This window comes from Carassius auratus, unplaced genomic scaffold (genome assembly GCF_003368295.1).
Source record: "Carassius auratus strain Wakin unplaced genomic scaffold, ASM336829v1 scaf_tig00215804, whole genome shotgun sequence".
NCBI lineage: Eukaryota > Metazoa > Chordata > Actinopteri > Cypriniformes > Cyprinidae > Carassius > Carassius auratus.
The window spans coordinates 26,975-45,510 of NW_020528249.1; the positions used below are offsets into that span (position 1 = coordinate 26,975).

The following is an 18,536-nucleotide window of genomic DNA, read 5'->3' on the forward strand; positions in this document are numbered from 1 at the left end:
ACGTTTAGGTGTAGGTCAACTGCAAGTAAAGGTTTATGAAGAATCATGTACAATCTCGATGTAATTGGGATTCTTATTTGTGATCAAAAAATTATTATATTTGATCTCTATCCCTCTCTTTCACTTTTTTGTTAATGCTTTAATTTATGTTTATATCAAAAACCTGCACAGCACTACTGTACAGTATACATAAGTTTGCGCTTGGTAATGCGATAACATGTGGTTAGGGGCGTGCTCACAACCCCATAACTTTTATGCAACATCGAGTAAATCTCATAGACGTCTGTGGTAAGTTATATGATAAATATGAAAGCATTCTTAGCCTTTTCAAATGAAACGTTTAGCTGTGTTACCAGGGCTATTAATCTTTAAATGACAAAAATGCTCTAAAATACTTAAATCAAAAGAGGCATGAAGGTAAAAGAAATAGGCTACTCATAACAAACTCAGTTAACATTTTTTATTAAAACAAACTGAATATTCTAAAAACAAGCACTAATGATGAAATAAATAAAACCAAAATTAATCAACTGTATAAGACAAAATCCTTTCAAGAAAACACAGTCCCAATGTATCTAGACTATTTCATTGTGAGTTCCTTGTACGTTGCTACATCAGATTGGAATCAGAGTGGAATTTATTGTTGAAAATGACATCATTTTAAAACTGTCAGATTGTGTTCAGTGAATTGGATTTATTGTCCATCAATCAAGAATCAAGTTCCAGCTCAGCTGGTTTGGAATTGAGGTATATATATAGAGTCATTTTGACGAATAACAAAAGAAAAATAACAAAAGCACACATCATGGAGCCAGAAGGCACACAAACCAGTAGAGAATCTATAAACAAACCAAACACCTGCACTATAACCATACAGCAATCTGCAAAGTAGTTAGAAAAACCAACTAGTAGAGTAATTTAAATAAATATTACAAAAAATGTAAAACAAAGAAGATCACAGCAGCAAAACCATCTTTTATCTTGACAAATCTATGCAGTGCATTCACTCTGGTTACTGTTAAACTAACGCTGTAGATCGTGCATGAACGGGATGGAGCGAGGCTGCAGGTTTCTCACAGGATCAGGTCAGTGTTTGTCATCAACCTCGGTTCACTGGCACAGTGACGTCTGCAAACGTTCGCTCCAGGTGAGAAGATGAAGAAGAAGGTGAAGCTGTCTTTGAAGATCGGGAAAGTCAAGTGGGTGGGGTTTCCTCATTGGTTTGTGACAGTGACGTGATTAAAACCGTGGGCTAGATAGTCAGCTTTAGTTATCTAAGTTCCTGAGAAGATGATTCCACTTTACTTTTCTTTGTGGGTGGTGAACCATCTTCACTTTCCTAACAAAACACAAAAAGCAAAATGTTTCCTCACCCTCAAGTCATTCCCAGCCTTGATTATTTTCTTCTGACTTGAAGGTAAGTGATGTTTTTACCTGAGTGTTTGTCGAGGTGTCTGATGGGGACTCCTTCTCCCCTGATAACGGAGTATCTTTTTTGCTTGTTGAGGTCTCTGAAGGGGTGGAGTTACAGTTACCTGTAAAAAAAATAAACCACGATTGTGATTCATCATCACATTTCTTTCAGATATTAGATGCAATGTTTTAAATATACCCTCTCTATGAAACTGTACTCACCCTCAGGCCATACAAAATGTAGATGAGTTTGTTTCTTCATCTGGAGAAAATAGGCATTGTATCATTTGCTCACTAATGGAACCTCTGTAATTAATGAATGGGTGCCGTCAGAATGACAGTCATCAATAATGAGTAATCCAAGACTCCAGTCTATTAATTAATGTCTTGTTAAGTGAAAAGCTGTGTGTTTGTACGAATCAAATCCATCATTAAGATTATGTTCTCGGTCCATAATAATTGCCTTATCCAGTGAAAAATGTATCTGGTCTGAATCAGGAGAGAAATATGCACAGACCAGACCAAGCACTGTTTACAAGGGAAATCAGTCCAAAACAGCTCTAAACAAATTTGTGGGTGGATTTTGATATGAGAGGACAACAGGAGATGAACTTTTTCACTACAGAAATCATATTACGGATAGAGAACCTGTATTTTGGCCAGAAGCGACCATATGAAGTTAAAAAGCATTCATGATGAATTTCTTTCTTATAATTATGCAGTTTTTCACTTTACAAGACTTTAATTGATGGAGTGGAGTAGTGTGGATTTTTGTGATGTTTTTATCAGCTGTTTGGACTCTCATTCTGACGGCACCCATTCACTGCAAAGAATCCACTGGTGAGCAAGTGATGTGCTGAATTTCTCTAAATCTGTTACTACGAGTAAACGAAGATTTAATCTTGGATGACGTGACAGCGAGTACATTTTCAGATACTTATTTATTTTAGGGTGAACTATTCCTTTTATTTGTGTAAACAGTAATTTTATTCATGTGATCTGAATGGTTTTCGTACCTTTGTCAGGGGATGGCGTGTGTTCTGCCTTGCACTTGTTTCCATCAGCGTGAGCGGCAGCAGTGGCCTCTGGTGTCGGGCTCGTGCTACAGCTGTTCTCCATCTTCACCGGAGAGGAATCAGCTATTGAGCTCTGATTACTGTTCTCATCTAGAAGGTAAACCACAGCTTGTCATTTAAGAGTCAATACTGTCAAATTACATTGGGAGTCTTGGCCTGGTTAAGAGACTTACCGTGCATGTCCATCATTCCAGGAGAGGAACTGTTCTCTGGAGTCGTCACCTCTGATCCATATTTCTCCTCTCTGCCCTTCTTTTTCTTTTTCTTTTCAGAAGTCAGAAAGAATATTAATGAACTACAACTGCATGAAAAGAAAAGAATGCACTGTTGTTGCACACCTTAACACTTACATCGTCTGACTTTGGTTCAGTCACTGGAACCCATTTGAAGATACGCAGTGAAGTGTCTCCAACCGTCACCCATTTTTTCTCCCTGTGAGTTGTTAAAACAAAGATTTGTACCCCAAAAAGAAGTCTTCAATGCCTAAATAGCTATTTTGATACTGGTTAGCATTATCCAATAGCTTGCACAGCTTATGAAGAGGAAGTCAAATTCTGATTTATAAAGCCATATTGCAGTAATTAATACACACTGATTAATTGTGCCCAAGAATGAGTATTTAAAAAGTAAATAGGACATTACTGATTTTGTGTTTATAATAAAATAAGTTGCACTTAAATGAACCTGCAATGGAAGTACTTTTATAATGACATAGCAATAGGAGCCATATGAAACACAAGTAATATATCTAATAATGTGATATATAAAATGGGCTTATTAAAAAGTAATATCCTATTAAAAAAAAAGATGGAACCAAAAATAATATGCAAGCAAAAATGCCTGTGGTTACAAGAAAAGCTAGGTCTCATAATAACAAAAACCTGCACTCCAAATTATTTTTCTTAAGCAACAAAAATTAGTTTATATGTAAAATGTCTAAAGATAACCAGCTTTGTCTAAAAGCCACATCTTTGATATGTTGCTTTAATGTTGTTAATGAAATATCAGTCATGCAGTCGCTCACTTCCCTGTCCCAGCCCCCACAGCGCTCCATGCGTTCAGTTTTATTTGATGTAAAGAGACTCTGAGCTACATTTCGACTCACTGTGTGTTACAGCGACTGTGACTCGCGCGCACAGGTGAGTTTACCCAGCCTTTCATCCTCAAAACACAGATGTTACACATCACAGTGCGCCAAACTGCAGCGAGAAATGGCTTCATGTGACTGCAACGAAATGGCTTCTGGGTTCAACCCACTTCATCTCCATCAGAAACCTTTGAAATCCCTCCCAAACATTAAATATTTTAGTGCATGGTATCGGGTACGCGCACAGCACCTGGCGTGCGCTCGAATTCACTTCTCAAAAATGACCTTTTTTAATTTCACTCTCTGTCCTTCTCGTTTGTTCTTTCTCTCTCCTCCCCCACAAGCGCATTTTTTTTCTCCAGTGGAACAAACGCAGGGATTTTTCCCACGAGCTTACCATTTTCGTACTTTCTCAATAGCGCCCATAACGCGTTTGATGTCATCTTTGGCTCTGCTCCGGGTCTCGGCGCGCACTGACCTACCAGACATTCCCTCTGCTCGGTAATGTTTTTAGGCTCGCCGGCAGTTCACATACACAAACACACACACACACACAATGAGCGCACACACACCGCATACAGTGCGCCTGCGCCAAATCCACAGTGAGCGAGTGCTGCGAGCCCCGACTCAAACTCTTTTGTTCTTTTGGCGTGTTTTATCCCTCGCGTGATTAGCGTGCAGTCATTTACGGAATCTTGCGAAGGTTGTTTTTAATGTGTGGGTTTGTCATTTGGTTGCTCCTTTTGTCAATAAGACAGTATGTTTATGAAACATTGAACGAAAACGTGTTTTTATATCAGCATTTTATGAATTTCAGTATTAAAATCAATATTATTATTAGGAATTTTACATAGCCTACAAGACTCAATACAATAATAACAATATTTTTTTACATTAACAATAACTTTTAACAATATTAAATGTAGTAAATATTAATGCAATATAATATATATCAATATTCTAATAATATAATAATAATTAGCAATATTCATGATTGAATACACTTGGAAACAAAGACTTGTCTAAACTATTGTAAACCGGATAGCCTATTTTGCTTTAAAAATGAAAGCATACAATTATTTCAGTCCTAATTTAATAATTATTAATTAAACAATATGCATGTTAAATGTTTAATAGGCAAATATGCAGTAATAATTTTTAAGTCTTTTTTAATCATAGGAAAACAGAAATATGACAACAAGATAGGGTCAGACAGTAATAGAAATTATAGTCACATTTAATAAAAAACATACAATTTTCCATATAATGTAAATTCTACTATATTTCAATTTTTTTACAATTAAATAATCAGACAAAGCAAGAGGGCTGTTGAAAACATTTATTAAATATTATTGAGGTCATTTGTGTAGGTAATTAATTTATATAAACATACTAATGTCAAGGGCATATTAAATTTTTATGAAGGTCACAGATCGATGATTAGGCTACATGAATATACATTAATATCTATCATTGACATCTGAGTAAATATATTAGTATGAATTATAAAGTGTATGACTTTATGATTACAACACTACATAGTGAATATTAAGTTAAGATACATTAGCTGATACTGTAACAGAGCTGTGATTGTTCTTCCCATCGTCCTCCTCATCGTCCATTTTCTTTCCTATGAGTTTCATGTAGACTTTCTTGAGGGATCCACTGAACGCTGGGCTGGAGAAATAATAGACGATGGGATTGAGTACACTGTTAAAGTAGGTAAAGCAGACTGTCGTGTAGAAAGCCACATTTGCATCACGGAAATACTGGCAATCACTATACCAGCTCTTCAACACCCAGACGGCGATACGGGAGACATTGCTCGGGAAGAAACATATAATGAAAACTAGAGCGACTGCTAATATAAACTGCACGGCTCTTTTGATTTTGCCCTGTGTGTCCACTGTCTTACTCTTCAGCTGCCACGTAATACAAGCAGTGCAATAGATAACAATGCCGGTGGGTATAAAGAACTGGATAACATAGAATGAATTGTGCCAGTCAGACAATGCATTGTGACCTAAACATATGTTGAAGCTCTCACATTGTGTGCGGTTATTTCGATAGTAGAAATGCTTGTCTGTTAGGAGGTAGACAGTCATGGCTATGATCAGAGCCCACAGGCCAACAGAGACCCACAGGGCATAACGCAGACCCATTCGGTTGATGCGGTTGAGAGGGTGGACGATCTTCAGGTATCGGTCCACGGCGACAGCAGTGAGGAAGAATATACCTGCAGCTCTGTTGGTGGCCAAAAGAAAGAGCAAAACACGGCAGAAAGCGTCTCCGTAGACCCAGTCCTTGCCCCTGCGGTAGTAGTCGGCCCTGAATGGAAGGCAGAACAGCACCACCGAATCTGCCACGGCGAGATGGGCAAGATAAACAGAATTGGGCTTCCAGCTGTCCCTGTGGAAGAAGAACATAGAGAGGGCGAGGACGTTCCCCATGAGGCCTAAAATGAATTCGACGAATAGTATCGGAGGTAGGACTTCATCCAAGATGGGTGCTTCGAAAGCGCAGCACTTTGAAGAGTTATCCATGATTCTGGTGCTGAGAGACTCGGGGAACTTCAGATCTTTATTGTTTCGTCTCAGTACTGAATATGCCAATGACTCCCCCAAGACTTGGTCTTAAGATGTTTGCTCCAGAGGCGTGGCTATGTGTGGGCAAGGGTGGGCAGTGCCCACCCAATTGAAAATCAGTCAAAGTAAAGTTTTAACTTAGATTGGCTATTACATTTCTTTCTAAATTATTATTGGCTGTTTAAGTCTTAGAAGAGGCGTAGTCGGGAACCTTAGGAGTTACTGTTTAACATTGCCGCACAATCTTTTCTTTCAAACAGTGCAAGTTTTGTGTGCGCTTATTTTAAAATCTTCCAATGTAACTTACACACCTATTTTTGTTGAACCATGACTAGATTTGTGAGTGATTTTTATTTTATTTTATTGGTGTTACAATTTACTTTGTGTACTACTAAATTGTAGTTTTGGTTTCACTTATATAGTAATGTAGCTGAGTTGTGTATTGATGTGTGGCATGGATGTCATTTACCCATCACTTTTCTGCCTGTAGTTTTTATTTTTATTTTTATTTTCTTCTGTTAAAAACAGGAGAAGAAACCTTACAGCAAGAATATTTAAATTTTGTTGTTGTTGTTGTTAGATTGTCAGCTCTGGAAGTCATGCTTCATGTTTGCTGAGTTGTCCTCTGTTTTAGATCCTGAGTTGGGTGAGTTACATTTTACATTACGTGAGTTTATTTTACATTACTAACAACTTTACTTTTAAGTAAAACCCCTACTAATACCTTTAAACAAATGGGCAAATAGTTTTACTGTAAAAACAAGCGTATCTGTGACTGTATTATCTTGTCTTTACATGTATCTTCACTTCTGTACTGTAGGTGTTAAATTGTTAATCTTTCAGAAAAGGGATGCTCTGATTAATCAGTCATTTGTAGTAGAAATGACTGATTTCTTGTCATTCGGATCAGTCAAAACAACTTATGAAATACATATTTTTTTAAAGCTTTTATGAGGAGCTCTATCATAATTATGATTAAGCTCAGGTCACTGTTAACTGAATTAAATTAATACCAGCTGTTGCATAGTTATTTCTGAAATATTTTTGAAATGTAAATTACAAACAAGACAGTGTATAATTTTCACATGTACATTCTTTGGGTAGATGAAGCTATAAGTTGGTAACACATATAACATCCCCATAGTAAAATCTTCTAATTGTGTACAATGTTAATAATATCTATATGATGTTTTTCTATTTATGTTAGCAATATATACTTAATATACACAACTTTAATAAAACAACATAAATCCAACGACATTATGTATATGTATGTTTATCTTTTATAATAGAATAGATTTTATAATGTTTATTTGTTATATTCACTTAATATCAACACGTATGAATGGCTTTTAGTATAGATTTTCATGTGCATGACATACATTTTTGAGAATGTATTATACATACATACATAAACATGTATTTTTATGGGCTAGATGTGTTAATATATGAAATGTTCCCATTTTTTATTTGGTTTTATATATGATTTTACTTAATATGACAATATATTTAATATGTGGTAATGTAATATATGTACATATATTACATTTGCATATGGGATTGTAGGTTGAGTATTTGATAATCAAAAAAGCTAAAAAAGTATTTATTTATTTACTTAATTATTTTAAAAATAAATATTTTAATAATTAATATAAATAAAATACAATTTATCTTTGTCCAGTGCTTAATTAAAAATCAGTTTTTAAGTGATGCAAATATGTATATTTAAGCACTGCATTGCTTTGCAGTTTTTTATTAAAAATAAGGGGGAAAATATCCAAAAATGTCGGGTTGCATCCTCTTAACATCCCTGGTTTGCTCACACACAAGGGGTGTAGTTTAAGGATCCACATGGACAACAGACCCAGGTGTGGTTGGTAAATGGCCTCAAGGGGGATTTGTGCCTCTTATGGATTTAATAATCATTTGATCTGTTCATGTTTTTTATCCTTTTGTAAGGCGATGGAGTCTGTTCTTTCTTCCACTTGTTTCCATCAGGGTGAGCAGCAGCAGTGGCCTCTGATGTCTTCACTGTGTGTCCAGCTGTTCTCATGTAAGGAAAGTAAAACAGAATTATATAAGTGTATATATGTTCGTATTATCTTTAGGCCATATACATTTTTAAATTTCTCATACATCGAAATAGTTAAGTTACCTGAATGGCATTTTTTGCAAGTGCTTTTTGTTTTTAATAAAGTGAAATATTTAATCATAAGCACCATAAGCAACACAATGAACAAAAATGGATCCAAAAAATAGCCACAATATCAAAAATGAATAATTAAAAATGTAAGTGGCCCTGCAGGTTCAGAGCAGAAGAACAGAAACGTAAAAGCAGATTAAATATGGAATCAGGATTGTATTCTCTATATTTCTTTTTTTACATTTTATCACTTCAGACAGATTCTTTATTATGTTATCTGCTACATCCATCATAACATCTGTTGATAATGGCATAACTATAATGATTATTACCATCTAGCATCCACCTCATTATTTCAAAGCTCAAAAATCTGTGAGACTCCCTCTTCTGGATTTTAGTGGTAAGACATACATTTAAACTGAAAAAAAAACAAAAACTTGTGGATATACATCAGGTGTGCATAGGAGGCTGATCCTTAATGATTTTCATGAGATCAGAACAGTATGGGTAAATTCAGTTGAGTGGGTCTATTCAATTTTAAAATTGTAAAACATATACAGTATATTTGATGGTGTACACCAAAGTTCATTCCAGATTTCAACTCGTTGAGAAGTTCATGAGAGGAATCTTTATTTATTTACTATAACTAGGGGCGGATCTACCGGGGCAAATGCCACCCTAAATAAAAGCCTTGCCACCCCAGTTGGCAGCAACGAATTATAGGTTATGGCCAATTTGAAAATTTACGAGCGCGAATCTTTCTTGATTCGTAATCCCGCTCCGAACTCCCGAACTGATTCAAATGATTTGCGATCCCCAAACTGACTCAAATGATTCGCGAACCTGCTACGAACTCCCGAACTGATTCAAATGATTCGCGGACCCGCTCCGAACTCCCGAACTGACTCAAATGATTCCCGATCCCGCTCCGAACTCCCAAATTAACTCAAATGATCGCGATCCCCATAACTGACTCAAATGATTCGCGATCCCGCTACGAACTCCCGAACTGATTCAAATTATTTGCGATCCCCAAACTGACTCGCGAACCCGATTTGAACTCCCGAACTGACTCAAATGATTCGCGAACCTGCTACGAACTCCGGAAATGATTCGAATGATTTGCGATCCCCAAACTGACTCAAATGATTCGCGAACCCGCTCCGAACTCCCGAACTGACTCAAATGATTCGCGATCCCGCTCCGAACTCCCGAATTGACTCAAATTATTCGCGATCCCCATGACTGACTCAACTGATTCGCGATCCCGCTACGAACTCCCGAACTGATTCAAATTATTTGCGATCCCCAAACTGACTCAAATGATTCGCGAACCCGATCTGAACTCCCGAACTGACTCAAATGATTCGCGATCCCGCTCCAAACTCCCGAACTGACTCAAATGATTCGCGAACCCGCTCTGAACTCTGACATATATTCAGATATAAATGTAACTAATTTAAAAAATAAATTAATAATTATCGATTTTCAAATATTGCACCTGTCAAACATAGTCTATTTTGTCGTCAATACTCGGTGCCCTTTATCAGTAGGCTTTATATTTATGCTCAACATGAAGTTTAGATATTGTTGTCATGAAGACAAGAGCTTTTTCTTTCGGTGGTCTCCCTCTACGTCACCTACAGTAGCAGCAGCGCGCCAGCACCACGTCATGCACGATTCTGGTGTGTAAAGACACAGAAAACGCGAAGCAGCCGCCACACAGCAGAACCACCACGCTCACGACACGCAGCCAGTGTGTCACCGGACTGAGACTCAGGAGGAAAAGTTAGGTAAAGATTGATTATCTATCAATAAATGAAGCTTTAATGAAAGCACTGACTTTGAGATGATAAATAACTAACGTTACATTGGTTTAGTCTACTATGTGATACGTTACCCACTTTTAAAAAGCGTGAGGATATGTAACAACTTAGTTTTGTGTCAGAACTTTCACACTTTCATTCATAAATTCTCCCCGTTTGTGTTTGAAAAGCGACAGGGATCAGGGAATCTTGGAAATGGAACTTGCTGTATGAAGCAGAACGTCACGGAATTTGGCCATTTTTGAATGAATAAATCAAAAGTAGAGCTGTACATTTAATCAAATCTCGATATGGACTAGTGTCTGCAATATTAAAGGTGTTCAGTACCGTCGCTCCCTACACGCAGAGTACGCATTCTGCGTAGGGCACCAACTCCCAGAGGGGGCACCATCCCAGTTGCTCAAAAAAAAAAAAACTTTCTCCATTCTCCCATCCACGCTCGCGACTGCTCGCACCTCATATTTGCGGCTGAATGTTCATGATTGATGGATGAACATCTAGGCCTGGGTAGAGTACATCAGCAATCCAGCGAAGAGAAAAGAAAAGTAAAAGCAAAAAAATATATATAAAAATAAAAAATAAAACATACATTAAGTTGGCTTGACGTTGGACGTTGGACGAGTCTCAAATTTAGGGACCGTCTCTAAAGTTACATGCGATATTGGTATACACTTTTCTAACGTCAGTTGCATTTGAGGAGAATGACTAACAGTCATAAAAACAACTGTAATTGTTCATGTAGGTGTCAGCTATAATGCACAATTGAATATAATGTTTGATATGTATTAAAATAATCTGTAAATCATATTTAAATTATGCTACTCTTTCACATGGGCTAAAACGCAAATTTTAAGCTCAATAGCATTTGAGGAGAAAGACTTGCAGTCATAAAACAACTGTAATCTGTTCATCTAGGTGTCAGTTACAATGCACACCTTATACATTTTAATATATATTAAAATAAAGTATAAAACATTTAGGTAAAAACCAGGCTCGTTTATCACTTTCAGGCACATTCCTGTGAAAGTTTTTTTTTTCAGGTTCCCTTACGAACATTACCCATGGTTTTAACAATAACACCACAAATCATGGTTCTTGTAGCCATGGTAACTGCAAATTAACCATGGTTTTGTTACTTCAAATAATAATTTATAAAGTATTAATATACTGTAATATATATATATATATATATATATATATATATATATATATATATATATATTTTTGCTATAAAAACAGACCTAATCCATCAATAGCTTTTAAAATGACTTAAAATGCATTATATACAAATATAATGAGGCAATAATGATTGCTTAATAATAACACTGTTACAATACATAATGCAGGCAAAAACAAAATAACATGTACATGTTATTACAAATGCCATGTGATTGCTGCGGTTACACTTACAGGGTGATCAAATCCTTGTTTAGGCTACTGACCAAACATTTAATTCAAATATTCACTTAATCTTTCATTTTGGACACCTTGTTGTTATAGATGACACAGCCTTTATCATTTCTTCAAAAAAAAAGTGCATATCACAACCCTTACAAAAATAAACCATGGTTTTATCATAGTAAAACTGCTTAGTTTCCTTTTTCTGAATGCTTGAGACTATAAAATAAATTAGAATCATAATAAAGTTATTGCCACAGGTAAATGTCAAGAGCTACAATTGTGATTTGTAAATAATACAATTTATTAATTTAGTTTTTTATTTGATTAAAGTTATATTTTCACTCCTATAGTAGGTGTTTTTTCCATCATCATATTTGAGGAAGGGTGGCACAACAATACAGTCCTGCTCAGGACACCCATTTGGCCAGCAGCGACCCTGAAGGTGTTGTTATACACATCTCCGGGAATGTGTGCTCTACTACACACACACACACTGAAGCACGCGTGGTGTTTTCAGCTCTTCACTATACTGTCACATGATGTAGGCTACACATGTGCACAGCGCACTATGAGAGGATTTCACCATTTCATTTGATAAAACTATCGTTATTCATTCGTATCGTATACACAGACTGAAAAAGCAATGTTTTTATGACAACCTGTCAAAATAAAGTTTCGATTTAACTTGAAGAAATTCAAAAAGAAATATAGCACTACTGCACAGTAGAGTATGCTATACTTCAAGTAGGCTTAATAGCTAATAATAATAGTTAATTAAAAAACACAGAAACTCTGGTTACAACCCACCAAAATAAAAGTTTGGTCTAGCGCAAAGAAATTATGTAAGAAATTGCTTAGTAAAATATACTTAAAAAAGATATACTAAAACGTTATTTTAAAGGAATATCACACAAGTTTTCATAGAAATTTTAATTTAAACTTGCCAAAACAATAACACCATATTTTTCAAAAACAATCTCTAAAAGTACATATGTATTTATACCTATAATGTTTATTTATTTATTATTATTGTCAGCTAATAAAACCTATGCTTCAGGGACCATATTCATATTACATCTAAATCTAAATGTAGCTCTTGACTGGTTGAGTTAGATGGTGATTAATACTAAACAGAAGAAAATCAGTTGAGTCTCCCCAGCTGGAAATGGCTGTTAAAGTCTTGTGTTTCTTATAATAAATTGACATATTGATAACACTGAACCTTTTATAACGCTCTTAATTACATGTCGATGCATACTGTATGGATTAGTGAGTGTGGTGCTGCTTATGGAGTATGGTCACTTATTCCTTATGTGAACTGTTTCAAATGCAAGACATTGATTGCATGAGATTAAGTTTGTAAATGGCAGCCTGTGCCTTTTGTAGTGTGCACATATATTTATCATCAAACTGTGACAACTGTGACTAAATTCAGTATATATACGTCTGCCATATGTTGCCACCCCTCAAAAATTCCTGCCCCCTTCTCGCCACCCCATCAATATTTTTCTAGATCCGCCCCTGACTATAACTCAAAAAAGAAAAACATGATAAATGCAAGAAGTAGATTTGTTCATCATGCACAGTTGTGTGTGTGTGTGAGAAATTTGAGGTTTGTAACTTAAACTGACCAGCAGCATTAAGCTGTGGATAATTTTAACAATTTGCTAAACAATAACGGAAATGCAAAAAACAGCCAAACAAAAAAAACAACAACAAAGACAAATGACAAAAACACATCTTCAAAAGCAATGTCATTCTCGCCAAAGCTTTAAAACATTACAGAGGTTGCCCATGCAGCACAATATGTCTTCATTTAGTCATAATCTCCAAAAAGACTAAATACACAAAATACTAATTAGATTTATGGAGCATTGAATAACCAGTAGCAAATCAGTATTCAAAATAGAAAGAAAGAAAAAAAAGGTTAGATATAAATCAAATGCACAGAATATCACTAAATGTGAAATGTAGTTTGTCAATACAGTTTTTAAAGGTTGCATGAATATTATATTATATCATTTATATTTAAATAAATAAATCTCATTTTAAATCCACTTTTGTGTGATTGCTGTTGTGTGTGAGTGTCTGTTGTCTCTGTGACTGTAGAGTATCTAATTCAGTTCAAATGCATCATTATACCAGAGTTTCAGGACGTCAGGTGATACGCGAGATGTTGCTCGGGAAGAAACATATCATGAAAACCGCAGCCACTCCTTAGTCCACACACTGTCTTAGTCTTAGAACTGTCATGTAATGCAGGTTGTGCAGTAGATAACAATGGCCGTGGGCACAAACAACTGGAGAACATAGATAACATTGTGCATGTTGAACCTTGAATTATTCCCAAAGCAGATGTTGAAGCTTTCGCTCTGCGTGTGGTTGTTTAGATAGTATAAATGTTCATCTGTTAGGAGGTAGACAGTCATGGCTGTGATGAGAACACAAAGGCCATGAGAACCACAGGGCATAGCACAGACCCATTCGGTGGAGAGGGTGGATGATCTTCAGGTATCGGTCCACGGCAACAGCAGTGAGGAAGGAATACGAGAGCAAAATATGACAGAAAGCGTCTCTGTAGACCCAGTCCTTGCCCCTGTGGTAGTAGTCGGCCCTGAAAGGAAGGCAGAGAAGGGCCAATGAGTTCGCCAGAGCTAGATGGGCAAGATAAACAGAATTGGGCTCCCAGGTGTCCCTGTGGAAGAAGAACATTGAGAGGGCGAGAATGTTCCCGATAAGGCCCAATAGGAACTCTGAGAACATCATGGGGAGGTAATGGTCTAGTATGGGCGTTTCGTAAGTGCCGCACATTCAGGAGTTGTTCATGATTATGGTGCTGCTGTGAAACTAGACAAAAGTCGGAGAACTTCAGATCTTTTCATTGTTTCGACTCATACGGCAATGATTCCCACGAGACTTGTTCTTAAGATGTTTGCTCACATGCGAACGGTGTAGATGTAAGCATGCACATGGACAACAAAAAACCAGGTGTGATGAGTAAATGATCTCAGGAGGCATTTTGGTCTCCTGGGAATTTAATAATCATATCGCTCTGATACTTGGGACTCTCCAAAAGCGCCATTAAAATGATTACAGGAAGGATACTTTACACTTGGGTTTACTAGCAAACAATGAAAAAGAGAACAATACAATTAACAGAGAACGCTTTGTTTTTGTTTTGTTGGTATAACGTGAATCTCACAAAAGAACTGTTCAGGTTCTATTTTAATCCAAAATATATTTGGCTTAAAAAGAAAAATACTTTATGATTAATAAAACAAATTTTTGTGCTAAATTAAAAATATTTAATGAAAACATTTTTTAAATTGTATAAAATAAGCTGATATTAAATTAAGAACAAATTCCATCATGGTTTGTTCTTTACAAATGTACCTTTTCCCCTGCAAAATATTTAGTTCTTTAGATTTTTTTCTTTTAATATTGTTTATATACATTTATGTTTAAATAATATTTTTTGTTTCATACCGAGGACAATAAAAATTCACATTATAATATGCTACTGAAATTTGTTGACATCACTGACATTATTGTCATGAAAATGTCAGTGCAAATTCTATTTTTTTTATTTTATTTTAACTAAGCAAATGCAGGTAAAAGCATTCGACAGAAACTTTTTCTATACAACTGAAACCAACTGTTCTCTCATATCTGGTTTGATTGTACTAAATAAAAATAATGATAATGAACATACATGAATACATAAAACGCTATTCACAAATCCAAATAAGCTTCACAACATCTAGAACAGAAAGTAAATGATAAAAATATTTGAGATTCCAAAAAAAAAAAAGGCTAAAGAAACAAGTAGACCGTCAGAACGAGCAGGAGTGTAGGGATGAATCAAATCAGCAGGGGTTTGAACCTTCTGCTCATGGCATTGGAGGAGTAGAAGAGCTGGATTTGTAGATGTGTGTGATAGAACTTTGATTCAGGATTCCATTTTAACTTTTGAATAGATCTTTTTTTTTGTAGAAATACATTTGTATTTTGTTCTGGCATTTTAATGGCAGATGTCGAACATAAAAGATGCATTTCCACCACCTACTGGACTGGAGTAAGGACTAAAGCACAAGAGGGACTTTATTGTGGTATGGCATAAATATCAGGTTGATTTTCACCTAAACTGATTGTAATAAGCAAGCTGCATGGATAATGAAACTTTAAAGGAAGTTAAAATTGTAGGACAAAAATCACATTGACATTGTATTGAATTTACCCATCCAGCTATTTATTAAAACATTTTTTATTTTTGTTTTGCAGAATAAATAAATATGTACGGACCGATACGAAGGTGAGTAAGTTATGTTTTTTTTTTGTTATTACTCTTTCGAAATGCATTTGTAAATCCTCAAACTAAAGACCACAGTGTTGCATCGGAGGCAGTGATAAAAGAAACGATACACAATAGAAGTGTGTCGAATGAGACCGAAATTTATTAGTCTACTGTTTGCATGTGAGAAATGCTTTAAGTCACATCATACTAGACCTTTGGCAACCAAGAGACAAAGCATCTATCAAGAACTGAAAAACCCCAAGGATGAAGCCAAGTCCACGGAAATTCTATACAGTAAATAAAATAGATATAAAAGGGCTTTTATGTCAATGTGTACATTTGGCCAGGTTTGCTGTGTCACGTCGCATCCGTTTCAGTAAAAGTGCATATCGGGCTTCACTTTTTGACCTCTCCAAGATCGTCAATGCTGTCGTCGTCCACCTGTGGAGTTAGAGAACATGTCAAAAACGACTTCGATTAACGTACTTCTGGTCAGATTTTGCAGCTGTATCTGGGATGTTGGCTTACCTCAGGCCATTTTTCCTGGATGACGTCGATGATGTCGTCTGTAAAGTCTCCCTGAATGATGATTTCGTCTTCTGCTGTCACTGAGGCACCGCAGGAGAATTTCTGAGCAAAGAACCTCTGAGCCTCTTTAAGCTCAATGTCTGATGTGTGTGGATCACAAACAACAGCAACAACGTTAGCACAGGGTGAAAATACAGGTGACAAACATTAGGACAGTCTTGTAACTGCAATCACAGCCTTACCGAAGGTGGCCAGGCCACACACCCTTGTGACGTATTTCTTTTTAGCTCGTGGGATTTTTGCTATTGTGACTTTTTGCGGGACGGTCTTCTTTTTCTGTTTAATTTGACCTCTTCCACCTATAAAGGAGAAAAACTAAATGAATATTCAATTATAATGTCACAGTCAGACAAACTCAAATATTAAATATAGCTGCAAGCAGCGATGGCGGGCTCAAGCCACCAGTGCCATCGCCACCCCGGTGGCATCAGGTAAACTGTGCCCAGCGGGCACATGCATTCACAATATCCCTCTGGCAGTGAGGTTTTAAAGGATATGGCAGTTAAAGGGTTAATCCGAATCATCTAGACTTTAAAATCACATTCACAGAACAATATATATGTATAACTTTAGTAACACTTTACAATAAGATTCCATTCATAAACATTATGTTAACATGAACAATATTTATATAGCATTCATTCACGTCAGTTAATATTCCAAACTTAAACATTAAAACATTGTTTTATTGTGATTTTTTTCCAAGCACATTTTACCAATTCCTAACCATATAAATCTTAATAACTACCATTATTTTTTATTTAATCATTTATGAGTGCTATACAATAGTCCAGGAAAGCTGGAAGAGAAAAACTCCTTATATTCATGTGTGCAGAATTATTAGGCATGTTTTCTTTTACTGATGAAATGCGCTTAAATAGACTTTTAACTCAAACTGTAAGGTCGAAAATTATGAAATACCCATGAGAAATATCAAACACAAATGCAATACAGAAATGGATAAGTTAAGACTTGACCATTGTACAAAAAATACTGACTGGGTCATGAGGTCAGAAAAGAAGAAGAAAAAAGCAGGTCAAGAAGAACTGACAAAAAGAATTGCAAAATAATTAGTAATTAATGTGAAGATTAATTTTTAGTCAATTCTGCAAGACAGACTTTTCAGGAAAGCTCCTAAATCTTAATCCTGGATTCTGGAAGATATATTCCTCAAACCATCGAACAAGAGGAGGTGGTGCTGGTCCTTCACAAGTCACTCTAATCTGTTCATAAAGCCTATATATAAAGCCTTAATATATAGTATTTCACAATACTTCATGGTATTCTAATTAAATCATTTTTTTTGGAATCTTAAGTCTCTCAGAGCCTGACACCGAGTAATTCTGGAGACTCCAGGAAAGTGGCAGTTCTGTAAAATGTTGGCGCTGGAGACTAAATGCACCCTGATAGTTTCACACCTAATTCACTTAACACACACACACACACATTACCCACAGTGACAGTGGGACTGAGTGACATCAGATGTATGATAGTTTTTTTTAATTTTCTATCATCCATACAGTGTTGTATAGTCATGAAACTATGGTCATGAGACCAGTCATTCTGAGGAAATATGCCTCAGAATGACTGGTCTTCTATGTGTACATTTTTTTTTTAAGTGTTTAGAAGCTGCACTTTAAAAAAATAAAAAGACATTTACTGGTTCCTTTTTTACTATTATTTCAAAAAATCATCACGGCAAAACCATTCAAGCTATCCAAAATTCATTCACACCTATTCTGTAAGATTAATTCTTTAAACAGTGGTAAAAGAGGATGTGGTGCTGAACCTTCAAGAGTCACTCAAAACGTTATCTGTCCATAAAGCCTATAAAGAATTATTCTTAATATACAGTTCAAAATACTTCAGCTTGTTATTCTAATTAAGTGAGGGTCATTTTATCAGTAAAATATATACAATTCATTTTTTTTTGAAAGATTTCTATAAATGATTTAAATCATACTCGTTTCTACAATAATTATTTAAAAGTAATCCTATAGCTCCCTCTGGTGGCCATTATAGGTACTAAGAATTGCAAGCTTGATTTATAAGTTATGATAGTTTAAATTTTATGCTGGCTCTTGAAAGTGATAAAGCTATGAAACTTACTGTGCTTCCTTCAA

The 18,536-nt window shown here is 35.8% G+C and overlaps 3 protein-coding genes and 1 pseudogene across 3 annotated transcripts; all 4 read right to left on the bottom strand.

Moving 5' to 3' along the window:
- Window positions 1–445: 445 nt before the first annotated feature.
- LOC113095822 (B-cell CLL/lymphoma 7 protein family member A-like) lies at window positions 446–4,194 on the bottom strand (annotated as a pseudogene).
- A 732-nt stretch (window positions 4,195–4,926) lies between these two features.
- Window positions 4,927–6,277, bottom strand: LOC113095821 (hydroxycarboxylic acid receptor 2-like). Its single transcript, XM_026261188.1, has one exon. It carries the CDS (start codon window positions 6,117–6,119, stop codon window positions 5,130–5,132), a length of 990 nt encoding a protein of 329 aa, XP_026116973.1. The 5' UTR covers window positions 6,120–6,277; the 3' UTR covers window positions 4,927–5,129.
- A 7,290-nt stretch (window positions 6,278–13,567) lies between these two features.
- On the bottom strand, window positions 13,568–14,640 carry LOC113095824 (hydroxycarboxylic acid receptor 1-like). Its single transcript, XM_026261190.1, has one exon. The coding sequence runs from the start codon at window positions 14,340–14,342 to the stop codon at window positions 13,935–13,937; it is 408 nt and encodes a 135-aa protein (XP_026116975.1). The 5' UTR covers window positions 14,343–14,640; the 3' UTR covers window positions 13,568–13,934.
- A 1,323-nt stretch (window positions 14,641–15,963) lies between these two features.
- On the bottom strand, window positions 15,964–16,728 carry LOC113095823 (density-regulated protein-like; the record flags this gene model as incomplete). The annotated part of the gene is made up of 3 exons (XM_026261189.1): window positions 15,964–16,266; window positions 16,354–16,493; window positions 16,596–16,728. Coding segments are annotated over 3 exons (318 nt in total), but the record flags the coding sequence as incomplete, so codon positions are not given.
- Window positions 16,729–18,536: the final 1,808 nt, after the last annotated feature.